Source organism: Plecotus auritus (genome assembly GCF_963455305.1).
Source record: "Plecotus auritus genome assembly, chromosome: 4".
NCBI lineage: Eukaryota > Metazoa > Chordata > Mammalia > Chiroptera > Vespertilionidae > Plecotus > Plecotus auritus.
Genome location: NC_137775.1, coordinates 181,149,803 through 181,175,561, shown reverse-complemented (window position 1 = coordinate 181,175,561; position 25,759 = coordinate 181,149,803). Strand labels below are relative to the sequence as shown.

At 40.9% G+C, this 25,759-nt stretch overlaps 1 protein-coding gene across 3 annotated transcripts in view; it reads left to right on the top strand.

Moving 5' to 3' along the window:
• SKAP2 (src kinase associated phosphoprotein 2) overlaps nt 1-25,759 on the top strand; it is a 298,781-nt gene that overhangs the window by 114,943 nt on the left and 158,079 nt on the right. Inside the window, exon 1 of one of the 3 annotated variants that reach the window (XM_080663558.1) lies at nt 18,265-18,594. The exons of 1 other annotated variant lie outside the window; for it this stretch is intronic. In XM_080663558.1, the coding sequence (XP_080519684.1) occupies nt 18,528-18,594 (67 nt within the window). In that variant the 5' untranslated portion in view covers nt 18,265-18,527. Of the gene's footprint in view, nt 1-18,264; nt 18,595-25,759 lie in introns of those variants that run through there. One more of the 3 variants, XM_080663557.1, reaches the window with a different exon arrangement.

The window sequence follows — 25,759 nt, the reverse complement described above, 5'->3', positions numbered from 1 at the left end:
ACAGAACATACATTTTAAAAATATATTTTTATTGATTTCAGAGAGGAAGAGAGAGAGAGAGAAACATGAATGATGAGAGAGAATCATTGATCGGCTGCCCCCTGCAAGCCCCACACTGGGGATCAGCCCTCAACCTGGGCATGTGCCATGATCAGGAATTGAACCATGACCTCCTGGCTCACAGGTCCATGCTCAACCACTGAGCCAAGCCAGCTGGGCCAGACAGAACATACCTTTTTTTATGGTGTAACAAAAGAAAGCTAGAAAAACTATATCACATTACCCTCATTTCTTTATGAATTAACAGCATATTTGCTAATCTCTGTACATTTTCCCTCCCCAACGCTTGGATCTGCTCCTTCCTCCTAATTCCTTTGCTCTTCCCATAGACCAGCACATTGCAATCTTCCACCCGGGCAATCTCCTACCTGGATTTGCTGTTCCTTCCCTCTACTCTTCCTTTCACAAAGCTTCCAGATGAACGAGTTCTTAGTAAAGCTGTTATCATATCAATCATGTTATCCCTTTGCTGAAGAATCTCACATTTCTTATCCTGGCCTTCTAGTGCCTCAGCCTGGTCCAAATCTACCTTTTTTTGGGGTCTTATCTCACACTTCACCCTTTCATCCAATTCATGCTTTAGTCAAATCGAATTAGTCACTATCATAAATGCAAGTTTGCCAGTTAACCCCTGCTTAAACTTAGCTTTTCCATATGATATTTTTCTGATAATTCAGCTGAAAGAAATATTTTCTCTCTCAAAGTTCCAGAATACTTTAACTCAGAATATCTTGTGGCTTATACCTTGTTTTACTGTGCAACATGGGCTGATGTCTTTGCTTCCTCTTTGTTTATATTTTTAAATGGGGAAATGAACTTTCCAGTTTTTTCTTTTTTTTCCTTATGAAATTTATGTTTCTGTGGCTCCAGACCACTTGAAAGAGCTTAGTAGGAGGGACTGGTGATAAAAATGCCTATGTCTCAGCTGGCAGCTGGGTAAAGTTTACTGTTTTCTGACTAGTTCTTCAGTTACTCTTTACTGAATGCCTGTGGTGTGCCAGGCATACAAATGTATTCTATAATTCCCACCACAGTCATCTTGTCTTCATCTTTCAGATGAATAAGCTGGTACTCAGGGTAACTTGCCCAAGTTCTTTCATAAATGAACAGAACTGAAATTCCAGACCTGCTCTGTCTCTCTCTAAAGCCATACAGGACAGAGTTAAACTGAAAATAGAGATGGAGGCTAGATATCAGGCTACTGATTCCATCCCTCCCCCCCCCCCCCCAATTCATCCAGACAAGGTCAGGCTCCCATCTGCTCATTCACACATCAGTCTATTCTGACTGTATTCCCAGTTCTACTAGGAAAGCTACTCCTCATCCAAATGCACAATTAAACAAAGAAAAGCCAACTCTGCGTTAGATACCTTGAATCTAGCCCAATCCAATCCTGCAGAAATCATCAGAAACCATTAGGATTTAATAATAGAGATGGAGAAGCATCAAAATGAGAGACTACAGAGCTGTTAATGAGAGCTGAAACCTCATGGGGTAAACAAAATCGGTATGAAAGCTCAGCCGCTTTCTTGCTTCTTACATATTCATGTGAGAACATAGAGGTTGTGCCTACAGGACCTCAAACGTTCAGTTTCACAGTGAATTTGAATTTGTTACCTGGATATCCCCCAAATAACCAGATTTGTTTTTAGCCTTCGAGATATTTACCTAACATTTTCACTTCCAATCCAGACACAACCTTGCAGGAAACCATGAGCATCAATTGAATAAATACAATTCCAATCCTATAGGTTTAGACCTAGAGAATGAAATGCAATGGGAATTTGACAATCGAGTTCTAAAGCTGCTACTAGAACAGGGTTATTATTTAGTTTAACGGAGAGGAGAAATCCATTTTTCTTACTCAGAGGTGTCCCTGTACTATAAATTCCTAAGTCACTCTTGTGAATGCTACGTGTGAACATTTAAGAGGTAATAGCAGCAGGGAAAGAGCCTCTTTTAAAACGTTTGAGTGAGAACTGTGGGCACAATGTGAGTCGACAGCCGAGGGAACATTAGGAGAGACAGTTGTGGCCATCAGACTTTTATGGCAGAGCAGGGCTGTACCTTTAATCCTCATGCAAGTTTTTTCTAGTTTCTGGATAATCTGTAGACTGACTGTCACCACTGAAGTCAGGACCGAGCCTTCCAGAGTCAGACTGCTCCACACCAGAGGGACTTTATTGCCTCTGAAGTAATAATACGGAACTAGACACAGTGCCTACCCAGGTACCACAGAGATTCCGCGATGAGATGTGAAACTAAGGAAAAAGCGTTTCCCAGAATCTCTAAAATACAGGACTGCATTGTTTCCAGTGTGCTATGCCTTTAATTAGTCTCCATACTGTTGGCTAATAAGTCCCAATTGACACATATATAGAAAGGATACCAAATTGGTCATAAATGTGGCTTTAAGTCAGAGAAACATTCGGTGACCAAGATAGTTGGCTGATATTTGATGCATACCGGGTTCTCAATATTTAAATACTGTCTAATAATTTTCTGTAGGCTTTACTTTTTTTTCCTTTCCAACTAGCCTGAGAGTGAAGGTTAGTGGCTAATGTTGCCACAAGGTAGGAAATTTAAATTCAATTCCTAGCACCCCATGGAGTTACTGTTGAACAACTTAAAATCTCTTTACTTCTGTTTTTTTAATTTATAAAATTAGGAGATTAATACCTTGATCTCATAGGAAGGCTGTGAAGCTAAATAAGATGAATAGCTAATAAAGATGGAAAGGCTCTGAGCAAATGAATAACAAGTTATTAAGTACATTTGTTTATAACTATATTTAAAGAATTCAGGTTTACTTTTTATTTTAAAATGGCAACATAGTAATGGGTCAGTGTGCCATGGCAACAGTTTCAACATAGACTGTTTATTCTGTATTCTGAACATAGGACGTAATAGCTCAAATAAAAATGCTTCTGGTCAGCCTTAAAGCACTTTCAAGACACCTTTGAATGGCTGTCTTTCTGTCTCAGATTTTTTGCACTCTAATCACTAATGCCAGGGAGAGCAACAAGAAACAGAGCAAAATACAGCTTCCAAATCTCTGTTAATGAGGTGATAAGTAACTTCTCTAAAGCGTCTACCATTACCATTACAGGAATTGTTGGAGAAAATCTTGAGGGAACAGGTAAAAAAAGAAAAAATTAAAACCAACCTAAGAAAGGGCCCGCCTTAGCAATAAGGAAATAATAAAATGCTTTAAATCTCTGCTTCAGTTTTGTTCTCTGAAAATACTTAATGCTGGAAAATTCTGCTTTGAGTATTCTGAAGGTCTAACTCATCTTTTATTAGGGGGCACTAATTAATTTTTATATAAAAATTTATAACTTTTTTCTATTTTAAAATAAGGTAGTTTTACAAAACTCTCATCCAGTTATTTTGCATCATGCACTCAAAATGCAGTTAGATTTTATTGAGAATATGTGAAGTTCAAGTCAATTCCACTTTCTTTGGTTAGTCAGTTGATCTGATAATGATCTGCTTTGAGCTAGCAGAGAGTGGATTCTACACCCAAGCCCCTCTAAGAAAATGCAATAATAACAATTATTATTTGTTTTTATAAGTATTGCAAACTCTTTTCTGAGCCTCTTGGCATATTAAAAAAAAGAAAAAGATGTAGATTAACTTTCCCATTATCTAGAGCTTGAACCAGATTGCTATTTTCCAAGTTCAGAAAATACCACAATTAAATTTGTAAAGAAAGGTTTTATCAAAACGAAAAAGAGAAACGAGGACTTTGTAACAGACAAGAACATTCAACCAGGAGAGATGAGGTGCCAGCAGCATGTTTCAAATGAAAAGTAGAACTATTTCCTGAAAACTTTTAAAAACAAAACAAAACGGATTCACTGAGCTATTGCTGTCATCGATTTTGTTCTGCGGTTATTCAGCCAGAAGAAGCATCCCCAACATCTATGACAGGCAGCGAGTCAGACCCTAACATGTTCTCTTATTCTAGACAAACACATTTTCAGTTGACACCAGACTGCCCCGAATGAATACGCCCCAGGCCTTTTGCGCTAGTGTTGTCCTGTAACTAAGTTCTGGCCCATGAGCTGTAAGTGGAACTGTCCCGTGGCTGCTGGAGCACCTGCCTGAAGAGAAGGCTAGTACGTGCCTTCTGCCACTCTTCTTTGACATTTCCATCTTCCTGCCTGGAACCAGGTGCTGCCATCTTGGACAATGAAGTTGAAACTTCACATTTTGAAGGAACCAGAGAAAAAGAGCGAGGCTCTCTATACCTGGAGCAGCCGTACCAGCCCTGGCCTGCCTGCCTGGACTTTACAACGAGAGAGGAATAAACATCTATCCTGCTTAAGCCACTGCACGTGGGGCTTTCTGTCATTCCCCGTCCAACCTAAACTAATGAAGACACTGGCTTTAGGGTTCACTGAGTCCAAGTGGGGAGCAAACCACTACCTAGTTAAAATCCAATTAAAAAGACAGGGACTGTTTTTTTATCACATAGATAAAAAAAGCAAAGCAAACAAAGATAAACCTCACAGTAGAAAACATGTTCTACAATACAATCCTTCCTATCTAATAAAATAGTAATATGCAAATTAAGCATCACTCCGCTACACCCACAAGCCACGCCCACCAGCCAATCAGGAGTGAATATGCAAATAAACCCAACCAAGATGGCTATGGCCACAGAGAGCAGGAAGGAGGCTTGGGTTTCCCTGGCAATGAAGGAAGCCAAGCTTTTCGCCTGCCCTTGCCAGCCTAGGCCTCCACTCAAGGCTACAAAGTTTCAATGATAGAAGATACATAAATCCAAACAGAAATGGCAGCAGCCACGGAGCTGGAAAGAGCAGGAGGCTAGGGTTGCCAGCGGCAATGGAGGAAGCCAAGCTTCTGCAGCCCTGGCCGGCCCAGGCCTCTGCTTAAGGCTACAAAGTTTCAATTATAGAAGATACATGAATCCCAACAGAAATGGCTGCTGCCACGGAGCGAGCAGAAGGCTTGGCTCCGCTCCAGGCTACAAAGTTTCAATTGTAGAAGATAAATAAACCCCAGATCCCAGGGCCTCCACTTGGGTCACCAGGGGACATGGCCAGCCTGCAAACCACCACAGGCCCCTCACCCAGGCTGCCCCACACCCCAAGGGAACCCCCACCCTGATCCGGGACACCCTTCAAGGCAAAACAGCTGGCTCCCACCCATTCACCAGGCCTCTATCCTATCTAATAAAAGAGTAATATGCAGATTGACCATCACTCCAACACACAAGATGGCTGCCCCCATGTGGTCAAAGATCCTGCCCCCATGTGGACACAAGATGGCCACCACAAGATGGCCAGCCAGCAGGGGAGGGTAGTTGGGAGGGACCAGAACTGCAAGGGAGGGCAGTTGGGGGCGATCAAGCCTGCAGGGGAGGGCAGTTAGGGGTGACCAAGCCAGCAGAGGAGGGAAGTTGGGGGCGACCAGGCCTGCAGGGAAAGGTAGTTGGGAGGGACCCAGGCCTGCAGGGGAGAGCAGTTTGGGGGGACCAGGCCTGCAGGGGAGGGCAGTTAGGGGTGACCAGGCCCGCAGGGGAGGGCAGTTAGGGGAAAACAGGCTGGCAGGGGAGCAGTTAGGCATCAATCAGGCTGTCAGGGGAGTGGTTAGGGGGTGATCAGGCTGACAGGCAGAAGCAGTTAGGGGCAATCAGGAAGGCAGGCAGGCGAGCAGTCGGGAGCCAGCAGTCCTGGATTGTGAGAGGGATGTCCGACTGCCCATTGGGATCGGGCCTAAACGGGCAGTCGGACATCCCTCGAGGGGTCCCAGATTGGAGAGGGTGCAGGCTGGGCTGAGAGACACCCCGCCCCCATGCACGAATTTCGTGCACCGGGCCTCTAGTTGTAATAAAAAGTGAGGCCAGAGTTCTTATCCCAGTTGCATTACTAATTTTCACCACTGTATAATGAAATAAAATAAATACATAAATCATGATAGATACCAAGTAGCAATGATTTGTTCTCAAGAGTGTGTGTGAATAGTTATTTTGTTGTATGATGTCATAGAGCACATTTACCTTTATTTATCTATAATAATAAAAGCATAATCTGCTAATTAGACTGGACGTCCTTCTGGACAACCTTCCAGATGAAGCCGGCGGCCGGAGGCAAGCCCGGGTCCCGGGTGCCGGAGGGAAGCTGGTACTGGCAACCGGGAGAAGGAAGGCCTACTGTTGCATGAATTTCATGCATCTAGTATAGATATAAAAAATGCTCCCATTCCAGATTCCTTGAATCAAATTGAGTGGTAGCCAAAAGCTAGCTGAAGAGGAAGGTATTGCTATTGTTAAACTAATCTTTATTAAACGTTAAAAAAATCAAACCTGCCATTCCTCCTCTTTCCTGCCACCCCTTCCTCCACTCCACACACTCTCAGTAGATGACCTCACCTCTCCTCAGAGAAAACAGAAGCCTTCAGATAGGAAATCCCTCCAGATTTCCTAACCCGCTCATGTTTCTACTCATCCCGGCCCTCCTCCTTCTCTCTTCCCACCCAGGGTCTGTGCTTTGAGTCCAACACCTCCTGCCTTCTCAGGAAACAAGTGCTATTTACATATTTTAAATGTCTTCTCAATTGGGTTATTACCATCTGCTTTTAACAAGTTTGTTTCACCCATTGAAGCGAATGTTTCCTGCCCAAGTCTCTATCCTTCCCAGGTAATGGTTAGGTGAACACTGGCAACTCTTGCCTTCGTGGTTCCCTCTTTTCTGTGCTTTCACAACTGATCTCGAGGCTGAGAAATGGGTTCCCACATTTAATCTGGCCACAGCCAAGCCTGAGGAGATAGATATTCTGTCTCTTTTAAGTGGTTGCATATATCTGCTCCTGCCCCACTTATGTGTTGAATTCTTGGTTTAATTCTCAGAATGCAATCTTATGTTCCCAATTTCCTTATTCCTAGAGAATACATTCCTGTGACTACAAGATACACAGTGCTAGTTTTCACAGTATTTTCCTGACTAAGAGAATTCCTCAAAATCAGTGTACATGTTTGCACTACCCAGATAATAGCAGATTTTATCTCCTGGTCATGTAGTCTTCAAATTGCATATACTAGCATAAAGCTCACTGAGAATTGCAGTGTTAATTGAGCAGTTCCACTGAGGGAAAAAAAATGAAGTTGCTCCTAATAGACTTTATTGAAATAATTTGCATTTACATCAAGAGTTTACAAGATTTCCTCTTTTACCAATTTGTATTTAGCTACTTACATAGACCCCACTGCAGGGAAGTTAAAAATAAATTCAATAAAACTGGAGTGGATATTTGTAGAGAAACAATAAATGTTTTACATTTATTAAAGTGTTTTATGATCATGTGCATCAGTAAAAGGAAATTGAATGTCTGACCCACATGGAAAAGATGTTAAAGCAATGAGAAAAAATTATATACTTCTGAGTCAAGCTGATCAGAAGATTATTTATGTATTTTAGGAGCACACTTTCATTTCCACGTTTCCAAATACCAATGCTGAACCCAGGCAGCCATAATGGCTGCTTCATCTGAATATTATGATGGCTTTCTGATTTGTTGCTACTTAAAGCAATCACATAAGGGCAGCAAATCCCCAAAACATCAGAAAATGTAGTATTGAAAATGTCCAGTATTAGTTTCCTTCAGATGAAACTTCCTGAGGAGTAGGAATAATAAAAGACAAGCCTATGAGTGTGTGATGAGCAGTTAGGGGCACTATGATTAAATTGGGTGACTTTCGTTTAACTCACACGTGGTAATTCTTAAGTGGCTTTTCTTCTTCAGAGAATCAGTACAGCATTCAAAGGCTCTCATTAAAAATAATTGAAAATAATTTTCAATCAAAATTCACTTTATAAAAAACTAAGCCTTTTCAAAGACTGAAGTTTGGTTTGCTTCTATGCATTTTATAGAACCACAACATAATTTTAAAAGTTTCCCAAAGTATTGTGCAATTCAATTTTTAAAATTATGTATATATTTTACTTGATATATTTCTGAATTCTACCTACAACTCTCTAGATTATATGCTGAGTAACACTGATATGAAAATCAAGAATGTGAATATATTTGAATACACAAAATTTGAGGACTTTTGTTAATAATTCATGTGTCAAATATATTGTTTTCTTATATTAGCTTTTATTTTTTAGAAAAATGGTATATGAAATGGGATATGCTTTCTACTAATTTATTCAGGTACATCTTATAATACATGTCATGTCTTAGAAACTGAAATGACTGAAATGACTAAAAATTTCAAAGCGATCGAAACTTTAAATTGTGAAAAATGTCTTTCAAATATTTTCAGTTGAGAAAAAAAAAACAAAAACACCACCCACTATCACAACAAAAAGGTGAACCACAAAGATATCTAGAAAAGCAGAAGACACTTTGTTCTGTTATCTGCCAGAGGAAATTATTTCAGATAGTATCTAAGATGGGCCCTTTGGCAAATTATAGCTGAATCAATTTTGTCAAGTTTCTCTAATTAACATTGGTTCAATGTAAGTGCTTCTCTTTTGCAATCACAGTGCTGCATAATATTTTTACAAATATTGCATTTGTAAATAGCTTCAACAGGAATATATTTTGTTTTAGACAAAATACATTTTTTAATGTTACTTGAATGACTTTGAAAATGTTTAACCTTGCCATGTTGATGTATGGCCTAAATAGTTCTTAATTTATTTAGGTCATAGCATGATAGTATAGATATTACAGATATGTAATATATTTTTATGTAGAAACTAGAGGCCTGGTGCACGAAATTCGTGCACGGGTAGGGTCCCTAGGCCTGGCCAGCGATCAGGGCTGATCAGGGCCTTCTTTCCCCTGGCTGCCAGATGCTGGCCAGGGCCTTCCTTCATTCCACACCACCCCCTGGTGGTCAGCGCATATCATAGCAGGCAGTCGAACTCCTGATCAGTTGAACTCCCAAGGGGATAATTTGCATATTAGCCTTTTGTTAGATAGGATGTACAAACTAAAATATTTTCCTCAGGTTAGTTAATGTACGCAGTGTGCTTTTCACTTTTGAAAAAGACAGTTTCCTTTAAAATGTTCCATATGAACACTGTTCCCCAGGAAGTACATGGCTACATTTTATTTGAAAATAGGAAAATGAGGACTATGCTCTTCTAATGTGTAGCAGTTAAGTACTATCGTAAAAGCATGTAACTTGGGGATGCTTCAGGATTTCCTTTTTTGTGTTCCACCAAGTTAAAGCAATTTTTCTAGATTTTAAAAAGTATGCATTTTGACAGTAGTGCATACAAATATAATAATGTCTTACCTCTTAGAAAAAAATTAAGATGACTTTAAAAAAATAAAGCTGAATACTCATAGAAGTATAAACTAAGCAGGTTGGAGAGGAATGGAGTTTGCCGGAGCTTTTTCTTCTAGTGTGTGGTTCTCGGGGAAGGCACGATGCTTTCAGGATCAAAGCCAAGAACTCAAATGAGGAAGCAAGGTCCTGATAGACAGTAATGTGTTTTCAGAACGTTGAACAAATGGACTGAGGGACAGCAAAGCCCATCAGTATGGTAAATTACATAACCCTCGATGTTCTTCATTGTGCTATAGACATGTTTGTGGCAGGCCACACATTGTGAGGACTGGGTCACAATTTGTCAATAGCACTGACTTCCTCTGCTTACCAAAATTGAATCCATGAGATCACATTAAAGTAGTCATTCAACAAGTAAAAAGTAAACGGGGAAGAATTAAGATCCAGATTATCAAGGGAAAACATCATAAAATTATGCTGCTGGGGGTGAAAGTGAAAATTGTATTATGAAATGGGATTGAACATGGATTTGATATGTATTTTTTATATAATACTCTATATTTTAATATGTAAATATAAATAATATTATCTGTATATATAATATTTCTATCTCCTCAATCTTTTCTTTAATCTTTTGAGTTAATATTTGCCTTTTCTTAATCACACATTGAATTATTGCATGTCCAGGCTCCTGCTTTGGTCCTGGCTGAATTGTAGCTATTCTCTGAGCAAGTATTAACAGACCACATTAACAATATTGAAAAAATGTTGTTGTTATATTGCTTTTGAAAATGTGTACTTCCATTTTCAAAGAGCAAATGCCATTGATTCAGTGTTGTATTTATATTTTTAAACATAAAATATAATAGATCAACTTTATTTCCTCAGCTGAGCAAATAAACCTAAATAACTGCAAATAAGAGCTAGAGTTCTTATTTAATTCTTGAAGAGTGATGCATCAGCACAGAATCTAAGACTTTATTTTGGTCCACTGCTTTTTTCCTGGTGAGCCTGGATCATTAAAAAGCACATGCCCCCATGTGTTAACGAACATTATTGTGGTAAACACTTTGCATTACATATCAAGTCATAACATTGTACACTTTAAACCTATACAATGTTGTATGTCAACATTGGGAATTGGACCAAAACCGGCTCTCTGACATCCCCCGAAGGGTCCCGGATTGCAAGAGGGCGCAGGCCAGGCCGGAAGACCCCACCGGTGCACAATCAGGGCTGGGGAGGGACGCAGGAGGGCTCCAGGGTGTGTCTGGCCCGTCTAGCCCAGTACTGATCAGAAAAGTCAATAAATAACAATAAAAAATAAAACAGCCCACACGTCTCAGTCGCTTGTAGGAGAAAGAGGACAAATATACTTAATTTTTTGGTCACTAGTTAAGATTGTTTATACTTAAGTGGACCTACCCAGTAGTTTTCCAGATTAGGTTTTTTTGTTTTTTTCCCAACTAGAGCTGAGATATATAAACAAGGACAAAAAATTAAATGGGGGTGGGGCTGAAAAGGGAAGGAATAGAAGAATTTCTGGGTATAGTAACATACCATGCAAATTACAGGCAAATATTCAAGGCAGTGCTTCAACTCTTGTAAACATGTTCTCCTTTTCTTTGCTTAGTAGTGGGACACCACAGAAAAAAGGAAGAATTTGGTTGAGCCTTTTAAATTTTATTCATTTTACTCTTATTGGTCTTAAAGTAGTCATTTGTAAAACACTACTGTTTAATATTGACAAGTTTGAAAGTCACTGAAAAAAATTAAATGGCAGTTTAATGTTAACAGCTGCTTATGGTTATCAAATCCATCAAAGCCCTTCATGAATATATTAGGCGCAAACCCACTGAATTACTGTTGCAGCCGACAGCTTGGTATTTTGACATTGCTTTGTGAGAATAGATGTACTATAAGAAGAAGACCATTTCAAGTCTGGATAGGGAACATTAATTTCAGTTAAAGGGAAAAGAGGGCTGTTACCTGGAAAGAGAACCAGGTAGCATTGTTGACAAGTCTGAAATGGGATGGTCAGTTTCCCCTTATCTTATTATTAATTCCTAGAATCCTACAGACACAGAATTTTAAGAACTCAAATCCAGTCTGTATTAAACTGCTTATTATCTTATTATTCTTATATATAAACTAGAGGCCCAGTACACAAAATTTGTGCACTAGGAGGTGTGTCCATCAGCCCAGCCTGCACCCTCTCCAATCTGAGACCCCTTGAGGGATGTCCGACTGCCCGTTTAGGCCTGATCCTAGGATCGGGCCTAAACGGGCAGTCGGACATCCCTCTCACAATCCAGGACTGCTGGCTCCCGACTGCTCGCCTGCCTGACTTCCTGATTGCCCCTAACTGCTTCTGCCTACCAGCCTGATCACCCCCTAACCACTCCCCTGCCAGCCTGATTGATGCCTAACTGCTACCCTGCCAGCCTGTTTTCCCCTAACTGCCCTCCCCTGCAGGCCCGGTCACCCCTAACTGCCCTCCCCTGCAGGCCTGGTCCCCCCCAACTGCTCTCCCCTGCAGGCCTGGATCCCCCCCAACTGCCCTCCCCTGCAGGCCCAGTCGCCCCCAACATCCCTCCCCTGCTGGCCATCTTGTGGTGGCCATCTTGTGTCCACATGGGGGCAGCCATCTTGTGTGTTGGAGTGATGGTCAATCTGCATATTACTCTTTTATTAGATAGGATAGAGGCCTGGTGAATGGGTGGGGGCCAGCTGGTTTGCCTTGAAGGGTGTCCCGTATCAGGGAGGGGGGTTTCCTTGGAGTGTGAGGTGGCCTGGGAGAGGGGCCTGTGGTGGTTTGCAGGCTGGCCACGCCCCCCGGCAACCCAAGCTGGAGGCCCTGATATCTGGGATTTATTTATCTTCTACAATTGAAACTTTGTAGTCTTGAGTGGAGGACTGGGCCTGCCAGGGTGTGTGGAAAGCTTGGCTTCCTCCATTGCTGGGGAAACCCAAGCCTCCTGCTCACTCCATGGCTGCAGCCATCTTGGTTGGGTTAATTTGCATACTTGCTCCTGATTGGCTGGTGGGCATGGCTTGTGGGTGTAGCAGAGTGATGGTTAATTTGCATATTACTCTTTTATTAGATAGGATGATTGGCCAGAGCAGCAAAATGTCTGAGTATAGCCAAAACCGGTTTGGCTCAGTGGTAGAGAGTCGGCCTGCGGACTGAAAGGTCCCAGGTTCGATTCCGGTCAAGGGCATGTACCTTGGTTGCGGGCATGTCCCCAGTAGGGGGTGTGCAGGAGGCAGCTGATCGATGTTTCTCTCTCATCAATGTTTCTAACTCTCTATCCCTCTCCCTTCCTCTCTGTAAAAAATCAATAAAATATATTTTTTTAAAAAAATGTCTGAGTATATGTTTGTGTGTACGCAAATGAGACGCAGAACAAAGGAGAAAGAATTGTTACCTTATCTTACTAAATTAATAAATTATACTAATAGGATTAATAATAATTATGATCTAAAAACTCAAAAGGTAAGTTAGTGAACCACATCTATCAGGATCTATTGGTTCTGAATCACATCACTTAAGGGTAAATGACTTTATATGAATTCCAGTGAGAATATATATTTTTCCTGCTGATTGCCACTCAATGATAAATTTACACTTACCAGCCCAATAAGTTTCAAATGAAGAGAGGAATAAGAATTTAAAAATAAAAACAAGTCTTCATTTCTAACAGCTTTTAAAAGAGTCCTAGCTAGATGACTTGAAAGACACAATAACAGCTTTAAAGAGTTTTAAAAGCAAAATTTCAATTGCTGTTTCTATCTCTTTACATATGATAGCACAGGTGTATATGCTCGGTGGCTTCGAAATTTGTCAACTTATATTTCCTGGATTTACCTTTTCTGTCTGTTTCTGGTTAGGGTGGGCAACAAAAGAGACTTTATGTGAGATTTGCAGAAGCAAAGCAGGAGGCGTTTTTATAGCTCACATTTGATTTACATCGTATTTTGTAGCTCACATAGGAGTCACATTGTTGCATCTCTGCTAGCTCACCTTTCTGGCATGAGGCAGCAGCTGGGCCTGCAACTGCTCCACCTTCTGCTGGACTCACCGTTCAGCTTTCTGACCAGAGTTGAGTGTTTAACTCTGCAATGAAGGACCTTGGCTTCTGTAGCACATCCACACCATCAGAGTTAGAGGCAACAGGAGCGAACTTGGGTTTCAGGTTGTCCTCATGAACTGTGGCATGTGCTTCTGTGTTCCAGCTTGTCACAAATTTCCTCCCTTGTCCCTTCCTGACTCTGCTTTGTGGAATTCAAGCTCCAGCATCAATTAACCACCTTCCACAGTTGTGTAAGGTCAAATCTCTGTAACAAATTCCTTTATATTATATCTCTCTATTTACCTTCATTCTAGAGTTTTTCATTCTCTGGTTGAACCCCGATACACATCAGGATAGTGATAATATAAAATGAAAAGCAGCCTGGCCGAGGCAGCTCAGTGATTGAACGTTGACCTATGAACCAGGAGGTCACAGTTTGATTCCCAGTCTGGGTTTATGCCTGGGTTGCAGGCTCGATCTCTGATCGTGCAGGAGGCAGCCGATCAATGATTCTCTCTCATCATTGATGTTTCTATCTCTCTCTCCCTCTCCCTTCCTCTCTGAAATAAAAAAAAAATTTTTTTTAATGAAAAGCAGATTGAGAAAACTGCACAACAGAAAACACAGGCTACCTTTCTTGGAAAAGGAAGGATGAATCAGAGGGCAGACCCAAGATCCATGGAGAAGTTATTCCAGGTGGGATAAAACTGTTCTAACCAAAGAACTTGTACATTTTCCTACTTGAATTTCATAATTGCTATGAACCAGTGACCTTTATATACTTCTTATTGTCACCCTTTTTGAACAGGAATGTCTGTAGTGGTTATCCTATGCCTGTCCCACCATGTATGTTATGTGAGGGAGCAGACGACTTATCTTTTTACTTCCTGGGTCTTCAGATCTAGAGAACTGTACTCAAACAGCTGTATTTAAGAAACATCATCCACACCTGGACTCGATTTAAATGAGAGTTTGGACTTGGAGCTGGTGAGACTTTGTAATAGGATAAGACTTTCTGTGTGGCTTTGAGAGGAGATGGCTTTATTTTTCACTGGGAGAGATGTGAACACTGAGGACAAGAGAGCTGATTACGGTAACTAGCTTTCAATACGGCCCCAGTGATTCTTACCGCCTGGTACAGTGGTCGGCAAACTGCGGCTCGCGAGCCACATGCGGCTTGCGAGCCACGGTTTGCTGCTCTGTTGACTAATGAGTTTGCCCACCACTGTCCTAGTACTCATAATCTGTGTAGTCCCTTTCCTCTATATACCAGGTCTGTGTGACCAACGGAATATGGAAGCAGTGCAGTGATGCTACTTCTGATATTAAGTCATGAAGACAATGCAGTTTCTGTCTCAGTTGTCCTATCTCTTGGGTCATTCCCACCGGAGGAAGCCAGTTGTCATGTTAAGTTAATACACTTAGGCAGCCCTGTGGAGAAGTTCATGTGATGAGGAACTGTGGCCTTTTGCCAACCGTCAAAGAGGAATGGAGGACTTCAACCGACAGTCTTGTGGGTGAGCTGTCTTTAAAGCTGATCCTCTAGCTATGGTCAAGTCTTCAGATGACTGCAGCCTAGTCTGCAGCTTGATTGTAACCTCAGGGGAGACTCTGAGCCAGAGCCATCCAGCTAAACTGCTTGTGAATTCCTAACCATCAGAAACGGTGAGATATTTACTGTTTAGGGTGGGCAACAAGTTTTACGCTAAGTTTTGTTATGCAGCAACAGATAACTAACACAATGCCTACATATTTCTTCCGTAGTGTGTCTATGAAAGCCAGACAAAAGGAAGGTAAGACAGGCAGAGGAAAGTCAATTGTGTTTTAGCTCCCTGTTTTTCTTCGATGCTCATTAAGATTCTTTTAAACCTGGGCCTGTGGGAAAATACTTATTCAGCTAAGCTACGTTTGAAACATGGCCCAGCCCATGTGGCTCAGTGAGTGAGCGTTGGCCTATGAACCAGGAGGTCATGGTTCGATTCTCTGTCAGTCACATGCCAGGTTGTGGGTTCAATCCTCAGTAGGGGGTGTGCAGGAGGCAGCCGATGGGTGATTCTCTCTAATCATTGATGTTTCTATCTCTCTTTCTCCCTCTCCCTTCCTTTCTGAAATCAATAAAAAATATATTTTAAAAAAAAGTTGTAAGGAAGGGGGTTAGCTTTAGTTATACGGAGATATACAGTCATGTGCTATGTAAGGATGTTTTGGTCAACAATGGACTATATACACAGGAGTATACCATATATCCTAGGTGTGTAGTTGGCTATAACATCTAGGTTTGTGTAAGTATATTCTATGATGTTCGCACAAAGATGAAATTGCCTAACAACACATTTCTCAGAATGTATCCCTTCTCTTAAGTGGCACATGACATATATATGTGTGTGTGTGTGTGTGTGTGTGTGTGTGTGTGTGTGTGTATACACACACACACACACACACACATACACACATGCTTTAAACTGGAGGATTTATTTACTTTTGAGAAGATAGATCATGAGGTTTTTTCCCCCCAGAGTCTAGAATCTTCTTTGCAGAATGGTGGGGCAGCTGCTACTTCTCTTGGATTGAGATTTAAAGTTTCATTTATTATTCATTTTTATCTAATATGACTAGTTTAAGAAATGTAAAGTATGATTTGATTTCCTTCTTAGATTTTGTTATGGAAACAAGAGAAATAAGAATATATTTTTCCTAGCCTCTGTTTATTTCTCTTTCTGTCTTATAATCAATTTCAGTAACTTTAACAATAAACAGTAAAAATGATAGAGTATACAAAGCCTTGCCCAAGTGAATCCATCATGAAGCTGTGTCTGAAAATGGTTTCCTAAACAGGGGAAATGTGTTTCATACAAAAAGTCCATTTTCTGTTATTGCCTTTTTCATTTGGACTACTAGATGCTATATATTTTAAGGCCATCTTAATAGTTTCCTGTCTCTCAGTAACAAGAATGACTTGTCATAGGGAGCAGTGTAGACACTGTCCATTTGATACACTCCCGAAAGCTGTCTATTTGACACAAGAGTAAATCACCTCAATTCCTTTGTGGAATGAGTTGAATATAAATAAATGAATGAGACACGAGAATAAAAAAAAAATCTGGCCAAGTCTATCAGAAGAAAACAAAAGGTAGGAACACTTAGAGGCCTAGTTTAATATTTTTTAAAAAAGTGACAAGACAAAGAATTATATGTAATAACTGTAAAGGGAGAAAGAATCCTCACTAATACAAAATGCCCATGAAATAGTTTCTTCCTTCTTTAGAAAGAAAGATAATTTTGTAGTTTAAGAATAATAATTCTTTGAAGTTGGAGGGCCAATGTTGTAAAATGATTCTATACTCACCTTTACCTCCACTGAAAAGAATTAGAATTTTCAGCACTCTTTCTATAATTCATCACGTCTAAATCTGAGTAGGAATTTCAGTTTTCATTTTAGGAAATGGGTTTATTTTGGGGGTGTCTTTTTGTTGTTACGTTGTATGTTTTACTTCAATTTTTGGTTTTGTTTTTTGTTTTATTTTGAGAAGACTCCAAAACGTTCTCATTTTTCCTTTTGCAATTAGTGTGTGGTGTACCTCTTAGAGAATTATTATACAAAAATGTTATTGCATTTGACTAATTTTTTTTACTGTTACTGAGATTTTTGGGTATGAAATATTAATAGAGCTATTATTCTATGTCAGGTTTACGGATGAACGTTATGACAACCTTTGTGCCCTATGATTCTCAACATCAAATCTCAGGACGTTTAGCATTAGAATCCCTAGAAGGCTTGTTTAAAGTGCAAATAATCAGGCCCTACTCTAAATTGTCTGAATCAGAATCCCTGAGAGTGGGACTTCAGAATCTGCACTGTAACAGGTTCTTTCTGTGGTTCTAATGCAAACTAAAGTTGAAGGGCCAATGATCTAGTCAGGAGGCTAGAGGAATAAACCATTTACATCGTGCTTGGAGCCCAATACCACCTTCAAAATACAATAGTAACATCTAGGAAAAAGCTTCTCCATGGCAGTTCCTAGCGGAAGAAATAGAAATATGTATTGTACACACACCCACACACACCCACCCACACACACACACACACACACACACACACACACAACTCCCTCTCTCTCTCTCTCTCTCTCTCTCTCTCTCTCTCTCTCTCTAAAAGCACCAGAACGTGTCTTTTGGGATTTTAGAGAAAACCTGAGAGATTTACAGATAGAAGACACTCAATAAGTGCTTGTTGACTAAAGGATCCGGTTGGAGTGAACATATTTTATAATTCCACTCTTCTGATCACTAGCAATTGGATGCTTATAGATGGACAGTGGTATCCATCCATCTACCTCCCTACCTACCTACCTATCATTTATGTATGAAGTCAAAATGATAGTGACTAGAACTCCCCACTCTTCGTTCTTGTGGGGGAAATCAACCACCCCCAAGAATCCGAATTAGGCAGAAAATAACGGAAGGGCCAATCAGATCGCTCTCCGGACTGGCTTCTCAGGGAGGACTGGCGGAAGAGGGAACATAGTTGCCTTCACGCAATCGGACAAAGAAGGCCATGATAGCTCAGGACGGTGGAAAATTCCTTATGGGTTACCAGGCGAGGTGTCAAACCTCGGTGGTGCAGATCGTTGGCCAGGTCTCCCAATCGGAAAACTTGGATGCACCATGGATTCGGTGTTTCCCGAGATGTCAAGGAAATGGTCAGCGGGTCTGGCGGTACCAGTAACAAAAATGGCGGCCAGAGCTTCAGGCTCAGGTCAGGTGACGCAGCCCTTGCTCCCTTCCCACCAGGGGCCCCGCCTCCCGCTCGCTGACGTAGAGGGGGGCGTGCCTGCCCGGAGGCTCTGCTCGGAGGTTAGGAAAACCCAGGGATACACATGCGCAGTGGGGAACTTCAGGCACGGGTCTCCGGCCCGCCCATCGCCCCGCCCCGGTCTGCGGGCGGGGCAGGGCCGAGAGTCCAGTGCTGCGGGTCGGCTTCAGGGACTTCCTTGTTGGGATCCCCGGCCCGGAGTGTCCGGAATCGTAGCCCCGCTGCGCTCACCGGACTGCTAGCCAGAGGCTAGGTCGCAGCCGCAACCCAAGCAGATCCTTCCCCCGCACGCCCCGCGCTCCCCGATATGCCCAACCCCAGCAGCACCTCCTCTCCCTATCCCCTCCCCGAGGAGATTAGGAACCTGTTGGCAGGTAAAGAACGGGAAGGGGGCGGGCAACGCTGCGGGGCGGGGGCGAAGGGACGGCGAGCCGATGGGGACAGAAGCTTTCACTCCGTACCCCACTTCCCCGCGGTCCCGTGTCTCCTGGCCAGGGGGACAGGGTCTGAGAGTGGGAGGGGGCGTGTGTAGAATGTGGGTGCTAGGATGATGGGGAAGCCCTTAGGGACGGCTTATACTCTTCTGTATGCATCGTGTGTGTGTGTGTGTGTGTGTGTGTGTGTGAGAGAGAGAGAGAGAGAGAGAGAGAGAGAGAGAGGGAGGGAGGGAACTGGGAAGGGATCAGTAATGAAAGCAGTTTTCTGGTCAGTGGAGGAGAAGAAGGGTGTAAAGAAGCAAGGAGATGTCTGAGCTACAGATGTTAGGGGTTATGCGATGAAAGGGTTTGTCATTTCTAAAACTCCCATTTTTCTTGAACATTCAGTCCACTCATGTTGAAGACTCAGAAAGGACCTGATTCTCAAATGGCCACTTGTCTTCAGCTTGAGTAACCTATTAAAAAGGAAGGATGTGTTAAAGTCCAACTTCCTGTGTCACCATGAGAGTACTTCAGCTTTGCACCCTCATCTTCCCTTTTTCAGTTTTACCATTTATAGGAACTTACTTTAGGAGTTAAAGATGCAGTTCTTCAAGGCTATATGCTAGGTATGCAGATGTGTATTGTAGCTAAGGGCCAATGAGAAATTTACATTTCTTCATAAGGTAGAAAATAGGGTAACACAAATCTTACCTGTCTTGATGCTCTGGAATTCTTACCATTACTCACTTTGTCATTCATGCACCAGAATTCTGGAAACTGAATTTTGATAGTTTTACTTTAGTTGTCTCTTAAGTATTTATCTTTCAATATTGGTCATGAATATCCTGTATTAAAAGAGTTTCTTTTAGATGCCTATATTACAAGTTGGTTATTTTAACTTGTAAAAAGCAATATCTAAAATGTGACATTTTAAGTAGTAAGTTACAGTTATAGTGTGAGACCAAATCTAATACTCTGCTATACTGTTTTAGAGGTTAGCATCATGAATATGACAGAGAAAATAAAATCAATAGTGTATGGATGCAGACTTAATTTGTGTGACAATGATTACAGTGTGATGAATGCATTTGTGGTGGGATAGTATTTTACTCTAAGAAATGTTTGTTGTCAGTAATGGGTACCACTAAGGGAAATATTGAAAGAACTGAAAAGACATCTTTTATTCCATTATATTAGAGTTTCAAATGAGTACTATTTTGTTTTACTACAGTTAATGCTTTTTGTTATTACAATGTTGGAATTGCTTAGCGTATTATTGTTTAGAGTATTATTTTAATAATCAGATCAGAGTAGTATTTATCATTACTCCAAAAATAGATGTTACCATTTTCAGGATGTTCCAGGTCTAGAACTGAATTCCCCCCCTCTTTTATGAAGGTCTGAATTTTTGAATTTAAGAAATAAAGTACAGACTTTGGGGTGCCTGCTTTTAAAGCTTGACAGCCCCCAACAGTAGACTTTAGATCTATAAGCATACATTTGCAGATAGTATGATATGTACTTTATGAGACCCTTTATTCTCTGATGCCCATATATTACAAGTGTTTCCATATGGCCCTTATTTGAGTAACTTAACTGAAAGCTTAGAATTACATAATATTTAAATCATCTACCAATGCTAACTTTCTGTATACGTTAGCCATCTCTTTCTTTAGATAGGTAATATACTTGCATCATGTCTGAAATCAGCATTTAGAAAGTTATCTTACTGATATTTTCAATATTTCATATTATTGAAGCAAATTACATATTAAAACACATGAAATGTTAAAACATTACAATTTTGGAGATTATAAATTTGCCTTACACTTTATTTTCAGAAGGTATTTTCAAGGTGTATGGCTCTGAGAAAATAATATATCTTAAAGAAAAAAGTGAACCAGTGTTTTTTAGTTGTCTTTTTTTTTAACTTATTCAAAGAAAGCTGACATTTTATATTTGACTGTAGTTACAATCTTTTTTGAGGTAGGGAAGTTTTCAAGAATAAATGCTCTCAGGTTTTTTCCCCACATTTTTCATCCAAAACAAATCTTTTGGAATGGTGCATGATGACTTGTATTGGGTAATAGTATATTGTTAACTATAAAAATTACTAAAACTATAGAAGAATTGGCATTGGCTTGAAATTTATAGCTATTACTGGCTTTCCTAGTTTTTTCTTTGAAACTGAGAACAGAGATATTGGGGGTTGTGGTTAACAATTGAGAGCTCCTGGGATGCATGGCATTGTGCTAGAATTCCAAGGTAGAGAAGTCAAGCACCTAAACTTTTCAGGCGTTTTAAATCCCTTGCCCTCAGAAAAAAAGAATATAAAGTCAAAAGATAATGCCTTTCAAGATAAGAATGTTTGGACATTTTCCTTTGTATTCTATCTGTCTTATTCAAGCCATTATGTGACACGTGTTTTAAATGTTTGACATTTCAACTGCTTGATAGAGGTAGGTGCTCAAATGTAGTCTTACCCACTTATTATTTTCTTTCTTGTTATTTTTCTTTCTGATTATAAAACGTTTAGGCTCTCCCCTAACCCCCTTCTCATTCCTTCCCACTTAAAACAGCAACAACCTTCTATAGAAATGCAAAACCCATAGAGGATATCATTCTTCACTGGCATTTAATGGTACTCTTGAAAAAGTGGCTCTATAATTTGTTACTTATTTATATTTCTATGGAATCGGTATTTAAATCTTGAAAGCCTATACTTTTTATAAAAGTGGAGCTATTCTTCGTTTCATGAATGGAAAAATGTTTACAAATTTCTGTTGTTAAAAGCAAATTTTGAACTGCCATATAAAGGCAATCGTTAATATTTTTCTTTTTAAAATTCCGTTAAATTTTTTAAAATTAAATTTATTGGGGGACATTGGTTAGTAACATTATATAGGTTTCAAGTGTACATTTCTATGACACATGATCTGTATATTGCATTGTATGTAATTTTTTTTCACAACAATGGAAGAACAGGTTTAGCCTGGATAATTAGAATCAAAGGATAATCCCAAATCTTGTCCATTTAATCTTCTCCTACATCCAAATATTTTGACTAGGACTAACAGCAAGAATAATCTTGATTTATGTGAGTTTTTCCTCCAGGCAGCCAAGAAAGTAAGAGGAACTGGAACCACCCAACCTCCATATGGTTACTCACCCTTTGAATACTGGAGTGTTAGTATTTTGCAGTCAGATATTCTCATTCATTTGCTTTAGGACAACACATGTAAAAAGGAAAAGTGGAAGAAGATGTTAGTGTCTTTATTAAATTAGAAAATGAGACCAATATTAAAAGAAGAATATAGTGGATATCAATGCTCTGAAAAATCAAAACCAGACCAAACAAACAATAAACAAAGTGGCTATGTGGTTCCTGTAAAGTGACCTTGAGATTTTGTTCATCTGGCAGTCTTGCATTGAAATACTGCGTTTTCCCCTATTGGGGATCTCCAGGACACTTTTGTGTTGTTGTTTTTTAATTTTCACAAATTATAATCAATAATCCCTTTGGGGGCATTAGGTAAAGAATGCAATTCAACTGAAATAGAGGCAGATTTTCTTTTTCATTTCTTTTTTAACTGCTAGTAAAATATGGTTTGATTTCCACCTTTCCAAAGTCCCATTTATAATTTGGTCAACATTTTGGTTTTATTTTTCCTATGAGAATTATTTATGGTATATCTAGTGTCCTGTAACTTTCTTCCGGGGCATTGGCTGAGTATGTAAAGGGAAGAGTGCCACCTACTGAGTCACCAATAGTCACCTATTTCTTTAACACCTGGATTTTTCTTCAGAGCAAGAACAAGCCAGTCCCCTTTTGGCAGTGATAATTAATGAGCATAAAGTTGATATGAAAACATTTTATCTCAAAATGAAATCAGTCTATGACAACTCTTAAGATATTCTCTTCCAGAAATAAGAAAATGTGTTTGTAAGCCAAGGGGCCAGAAATGCACAGTTCCTTATATGAGTCAGATTAACAGATGCATTAAGATGTGATGTTAGGAAAATTATTTACCTATCTTAAGCATATGATGTCCCACTTTTTCTTGGGAGGGGATCTTTGGGGCTGGCTTGTTTTCCCCATGGCTCTCCCTTGGAAGTATTCTCATTTCAGATTACTAAGTAAGGCTCTTGATAGTGCGAACAGTTTTTTATAGTTACTCAATCCAAATGATCACTGGTTTTCTGTTTAAAAAGTAGGGATTTTAAATATACTAAAAAATGAGCAGTCTATAAAAATTTTCCAAATGAGTTTATCTCTACTTTATCAGCACTAACGTCTTACTGGAAAGACGATAGAAACAACAGAGTAGGAAAAGCCTCTGGTGATTTGAAACAGTTCAGTTGTCTCTCATAAATTTAAGATTAAGTGTCATATATGGGTGATAAAAGTGGCATAGGCTAGTTTTTATATACTCATTACTCACTTAGTTTGTCTTTTTCAATTAAAGCCAAGTCTATTTTTTTCATTCCACTGAGTTTACATTTCTTTTTCAATCACATACTGAACACATGATAATAGATGCTGCCTACCAGTGAACATAGTGTAAATCTCAGACTAATGTGTTATTCACTGTGGCTTCTTTGAAAATGCGTGGTAAAAAGATTTTGATCATCATAAGGTGCTGTTTATCAAGAGTCATCTTTTAGAGGTGAAAGATGTTCATCTCTGTCCTTCAACAGCCTAGTTTTCTATCAAAATAAATTATTTAGCTTTCAAAACCAATTTTGAAAATTTCATCAGCTGATAGGATATAAGGCTCAGGTATGTCTTCTCTAAGAACTCCTGTGCTTGTTCATGCCTCTTCTTCCATGTTAGGAAAGTCCACAGTTCAGCCATAACCTGTAAACGTGCGAGGCAATCAAGAGGAAGACATTGATGAAGGCAATCGATAACTTTTCAATTAACCATTTTCCAACTGTGGGCGTTTGGCTCCGTGAGGTACATGTGCCCCGTTTCATTTTTATGTTTCACCCTTAGGTGTGTGTGGTCAGCCACATCTCCTTTTAGCAGAGAAGCAAAGCATGTCTTCTTGTTCCAATGCCAGCTTAAAGTTTGGCTGGGATCCTTACCACATTAAGTTTGGTGATAACACCTCAGTGAATACAAACGGAAACTTGGCCCTATTCATAAAGTAGAGAAAGATGTGGAATTAAGTAGTAAAGCCATTTGGGGTGTAGTGTGGTTGGTTTTACACTTATTGATCTGGTGCTGAGCAAATGGTAGTTGATTCAGTTTAGTTCTTGCCTTCCTCTTCTATACAGTTGAGACCATCGCAGAGGCTGTGTGTGTGTGTGTGTGTGTGTGTGTGTGTGTGTGTGTCCATTCAGGGAGGTATTGGGTGGTGGGGGGACAGCTGAAGCCACCAGGTGTTACCTTTGTGACTTGTTTACAACCTCCAGCCTGGAGTCATATTCCCGGCTGTTTGCTGGTGGAGGATGGTAAGGGCAAGTGGTCAAACATCCGCTTTCTTCCAGAGTGGGAACCTGTGCTGTGTACTCAGCGTCAAGAAGCCCACAGTTTGTTTGATTATTTGCAAGAATTTAAAGACTGTTCTAACCTCGTGTGGTTTCATCTTTTCATTATGTGTAGCAGTTGGTAGAAAACAGTTAACCTTTATGTGTGTGTGTGTTAGATACCTATCCTAGCCACTCAGGTGGCAGTTTTTCTAAGGTGGGGGCGCGGAATATAAGTTCAGAAAAAGGAAAGAGGACAATTGGAGTACCATTCGGTGATTTGGTGTGTGCTACGTGTTGGCCTCGTAGGGGTCGAGATGGCTTGTTGAAAGGTTTCTCAAGTGAAACTGCTCGAAGATTGCTGAGCCAATATATGATGTCATCGTTCAATTTTGTTTTCAGACCTTACATTTATCTACAGAGCTATGGTAAACCTGATCCTATGGAGGCCCTCTCCCCCAGATCTTTACAGTCTTACTGGGCGATGTGTACTCCTGACAGCATAGAGGAGTAACAGGAGCAAAAAGCAGCACATTCACAGCCCAGTCCCTGGGATAACTTTTTCCTCCGTGATTGACTTGAGGGCAAAGACTGATGGAGATGGGGCTAATTCTGGGGATGCCCGGGGCGCTGATCTGCAGGGGGCGGGGGTAAGACCTAGTGCTTGGGGGCCTCGGAGAACCGAGTTTCTCCTCTCCCATGGCGAGTGCGCCCGTGAGTGGAGACCTCCTTCCGAGGAGGAGGCATTCTGACTCACAGGCCCACAGGCAAGCCAGAAGGCGGGCTGACCTTTTCTTGCAATCGAATTATGGCTGTTCCCCGACCTACAGGCGGCCCGGAGTCTGCACTCCGCCCGTTAACGCGGGGACACGACCCCTGAAGGAAGGTGGGAGAGGGCTAGCGCTGCCTGCGGTACGGTGCGCAGGGCCAGTCCAAGCACAATGAAAAGCTTCAGATCTCTTTTCCAGCCGCCGGAGGAGCGCGGGCTTCGCCCGGGACTTTTACTGCTCGCTTTTGAAATATTACCCGGCTCCGAGCCGCAAAGCCGCGGCAGATCCAGCCCCATTTGTCTGGCGAAGGTGCTGCCCCCAAACCCAGCGCTCCCTTCGCACAGCTCCCACGGCGGGGACCCCGGGGTTTAACACTCCGCGCGTCGAATGCCTCGGACCCCAGAGCCCACGCTCCCCCCGGGGAAGCCCAGGGACTTTTCAGCGCCGGTCGCCCGGTCTCTGCCTGGGACCCGGCGCAGGCCCCGCTGGTCCGGAGGGTCCCCTGTGCCCGGAGAAGCTGGTTTCGTTGGATTTGAAAATAAGTGGGCACAGTGTGGTTTTTCAGAAAACACACACACCAGATTGCAAAAACTTAAAAACCTACCCGAGTCAGCGGGCACCAACAAACTAAGATTATTGCAGTCATGGTTTCCACTTTAAAACTCTTATTTGTTAAAAAAGAAAAAAGAAAGAAAGAAAGAAAGAAAGAAAGAAAGAAAGAAAGAAAGAAAGAAAGAAAGAAAGAACCCAGCAAAGCAGTTTCTACATCTTCCTGGTCTCTTTTGAGAAGTATTTTTTTAAAATTAATGTCTATTAAACCATTTTAGTTGCCGTAAACCCCTTTCCTGGAATAAGTTTAGGAATAAATACATGGAGAC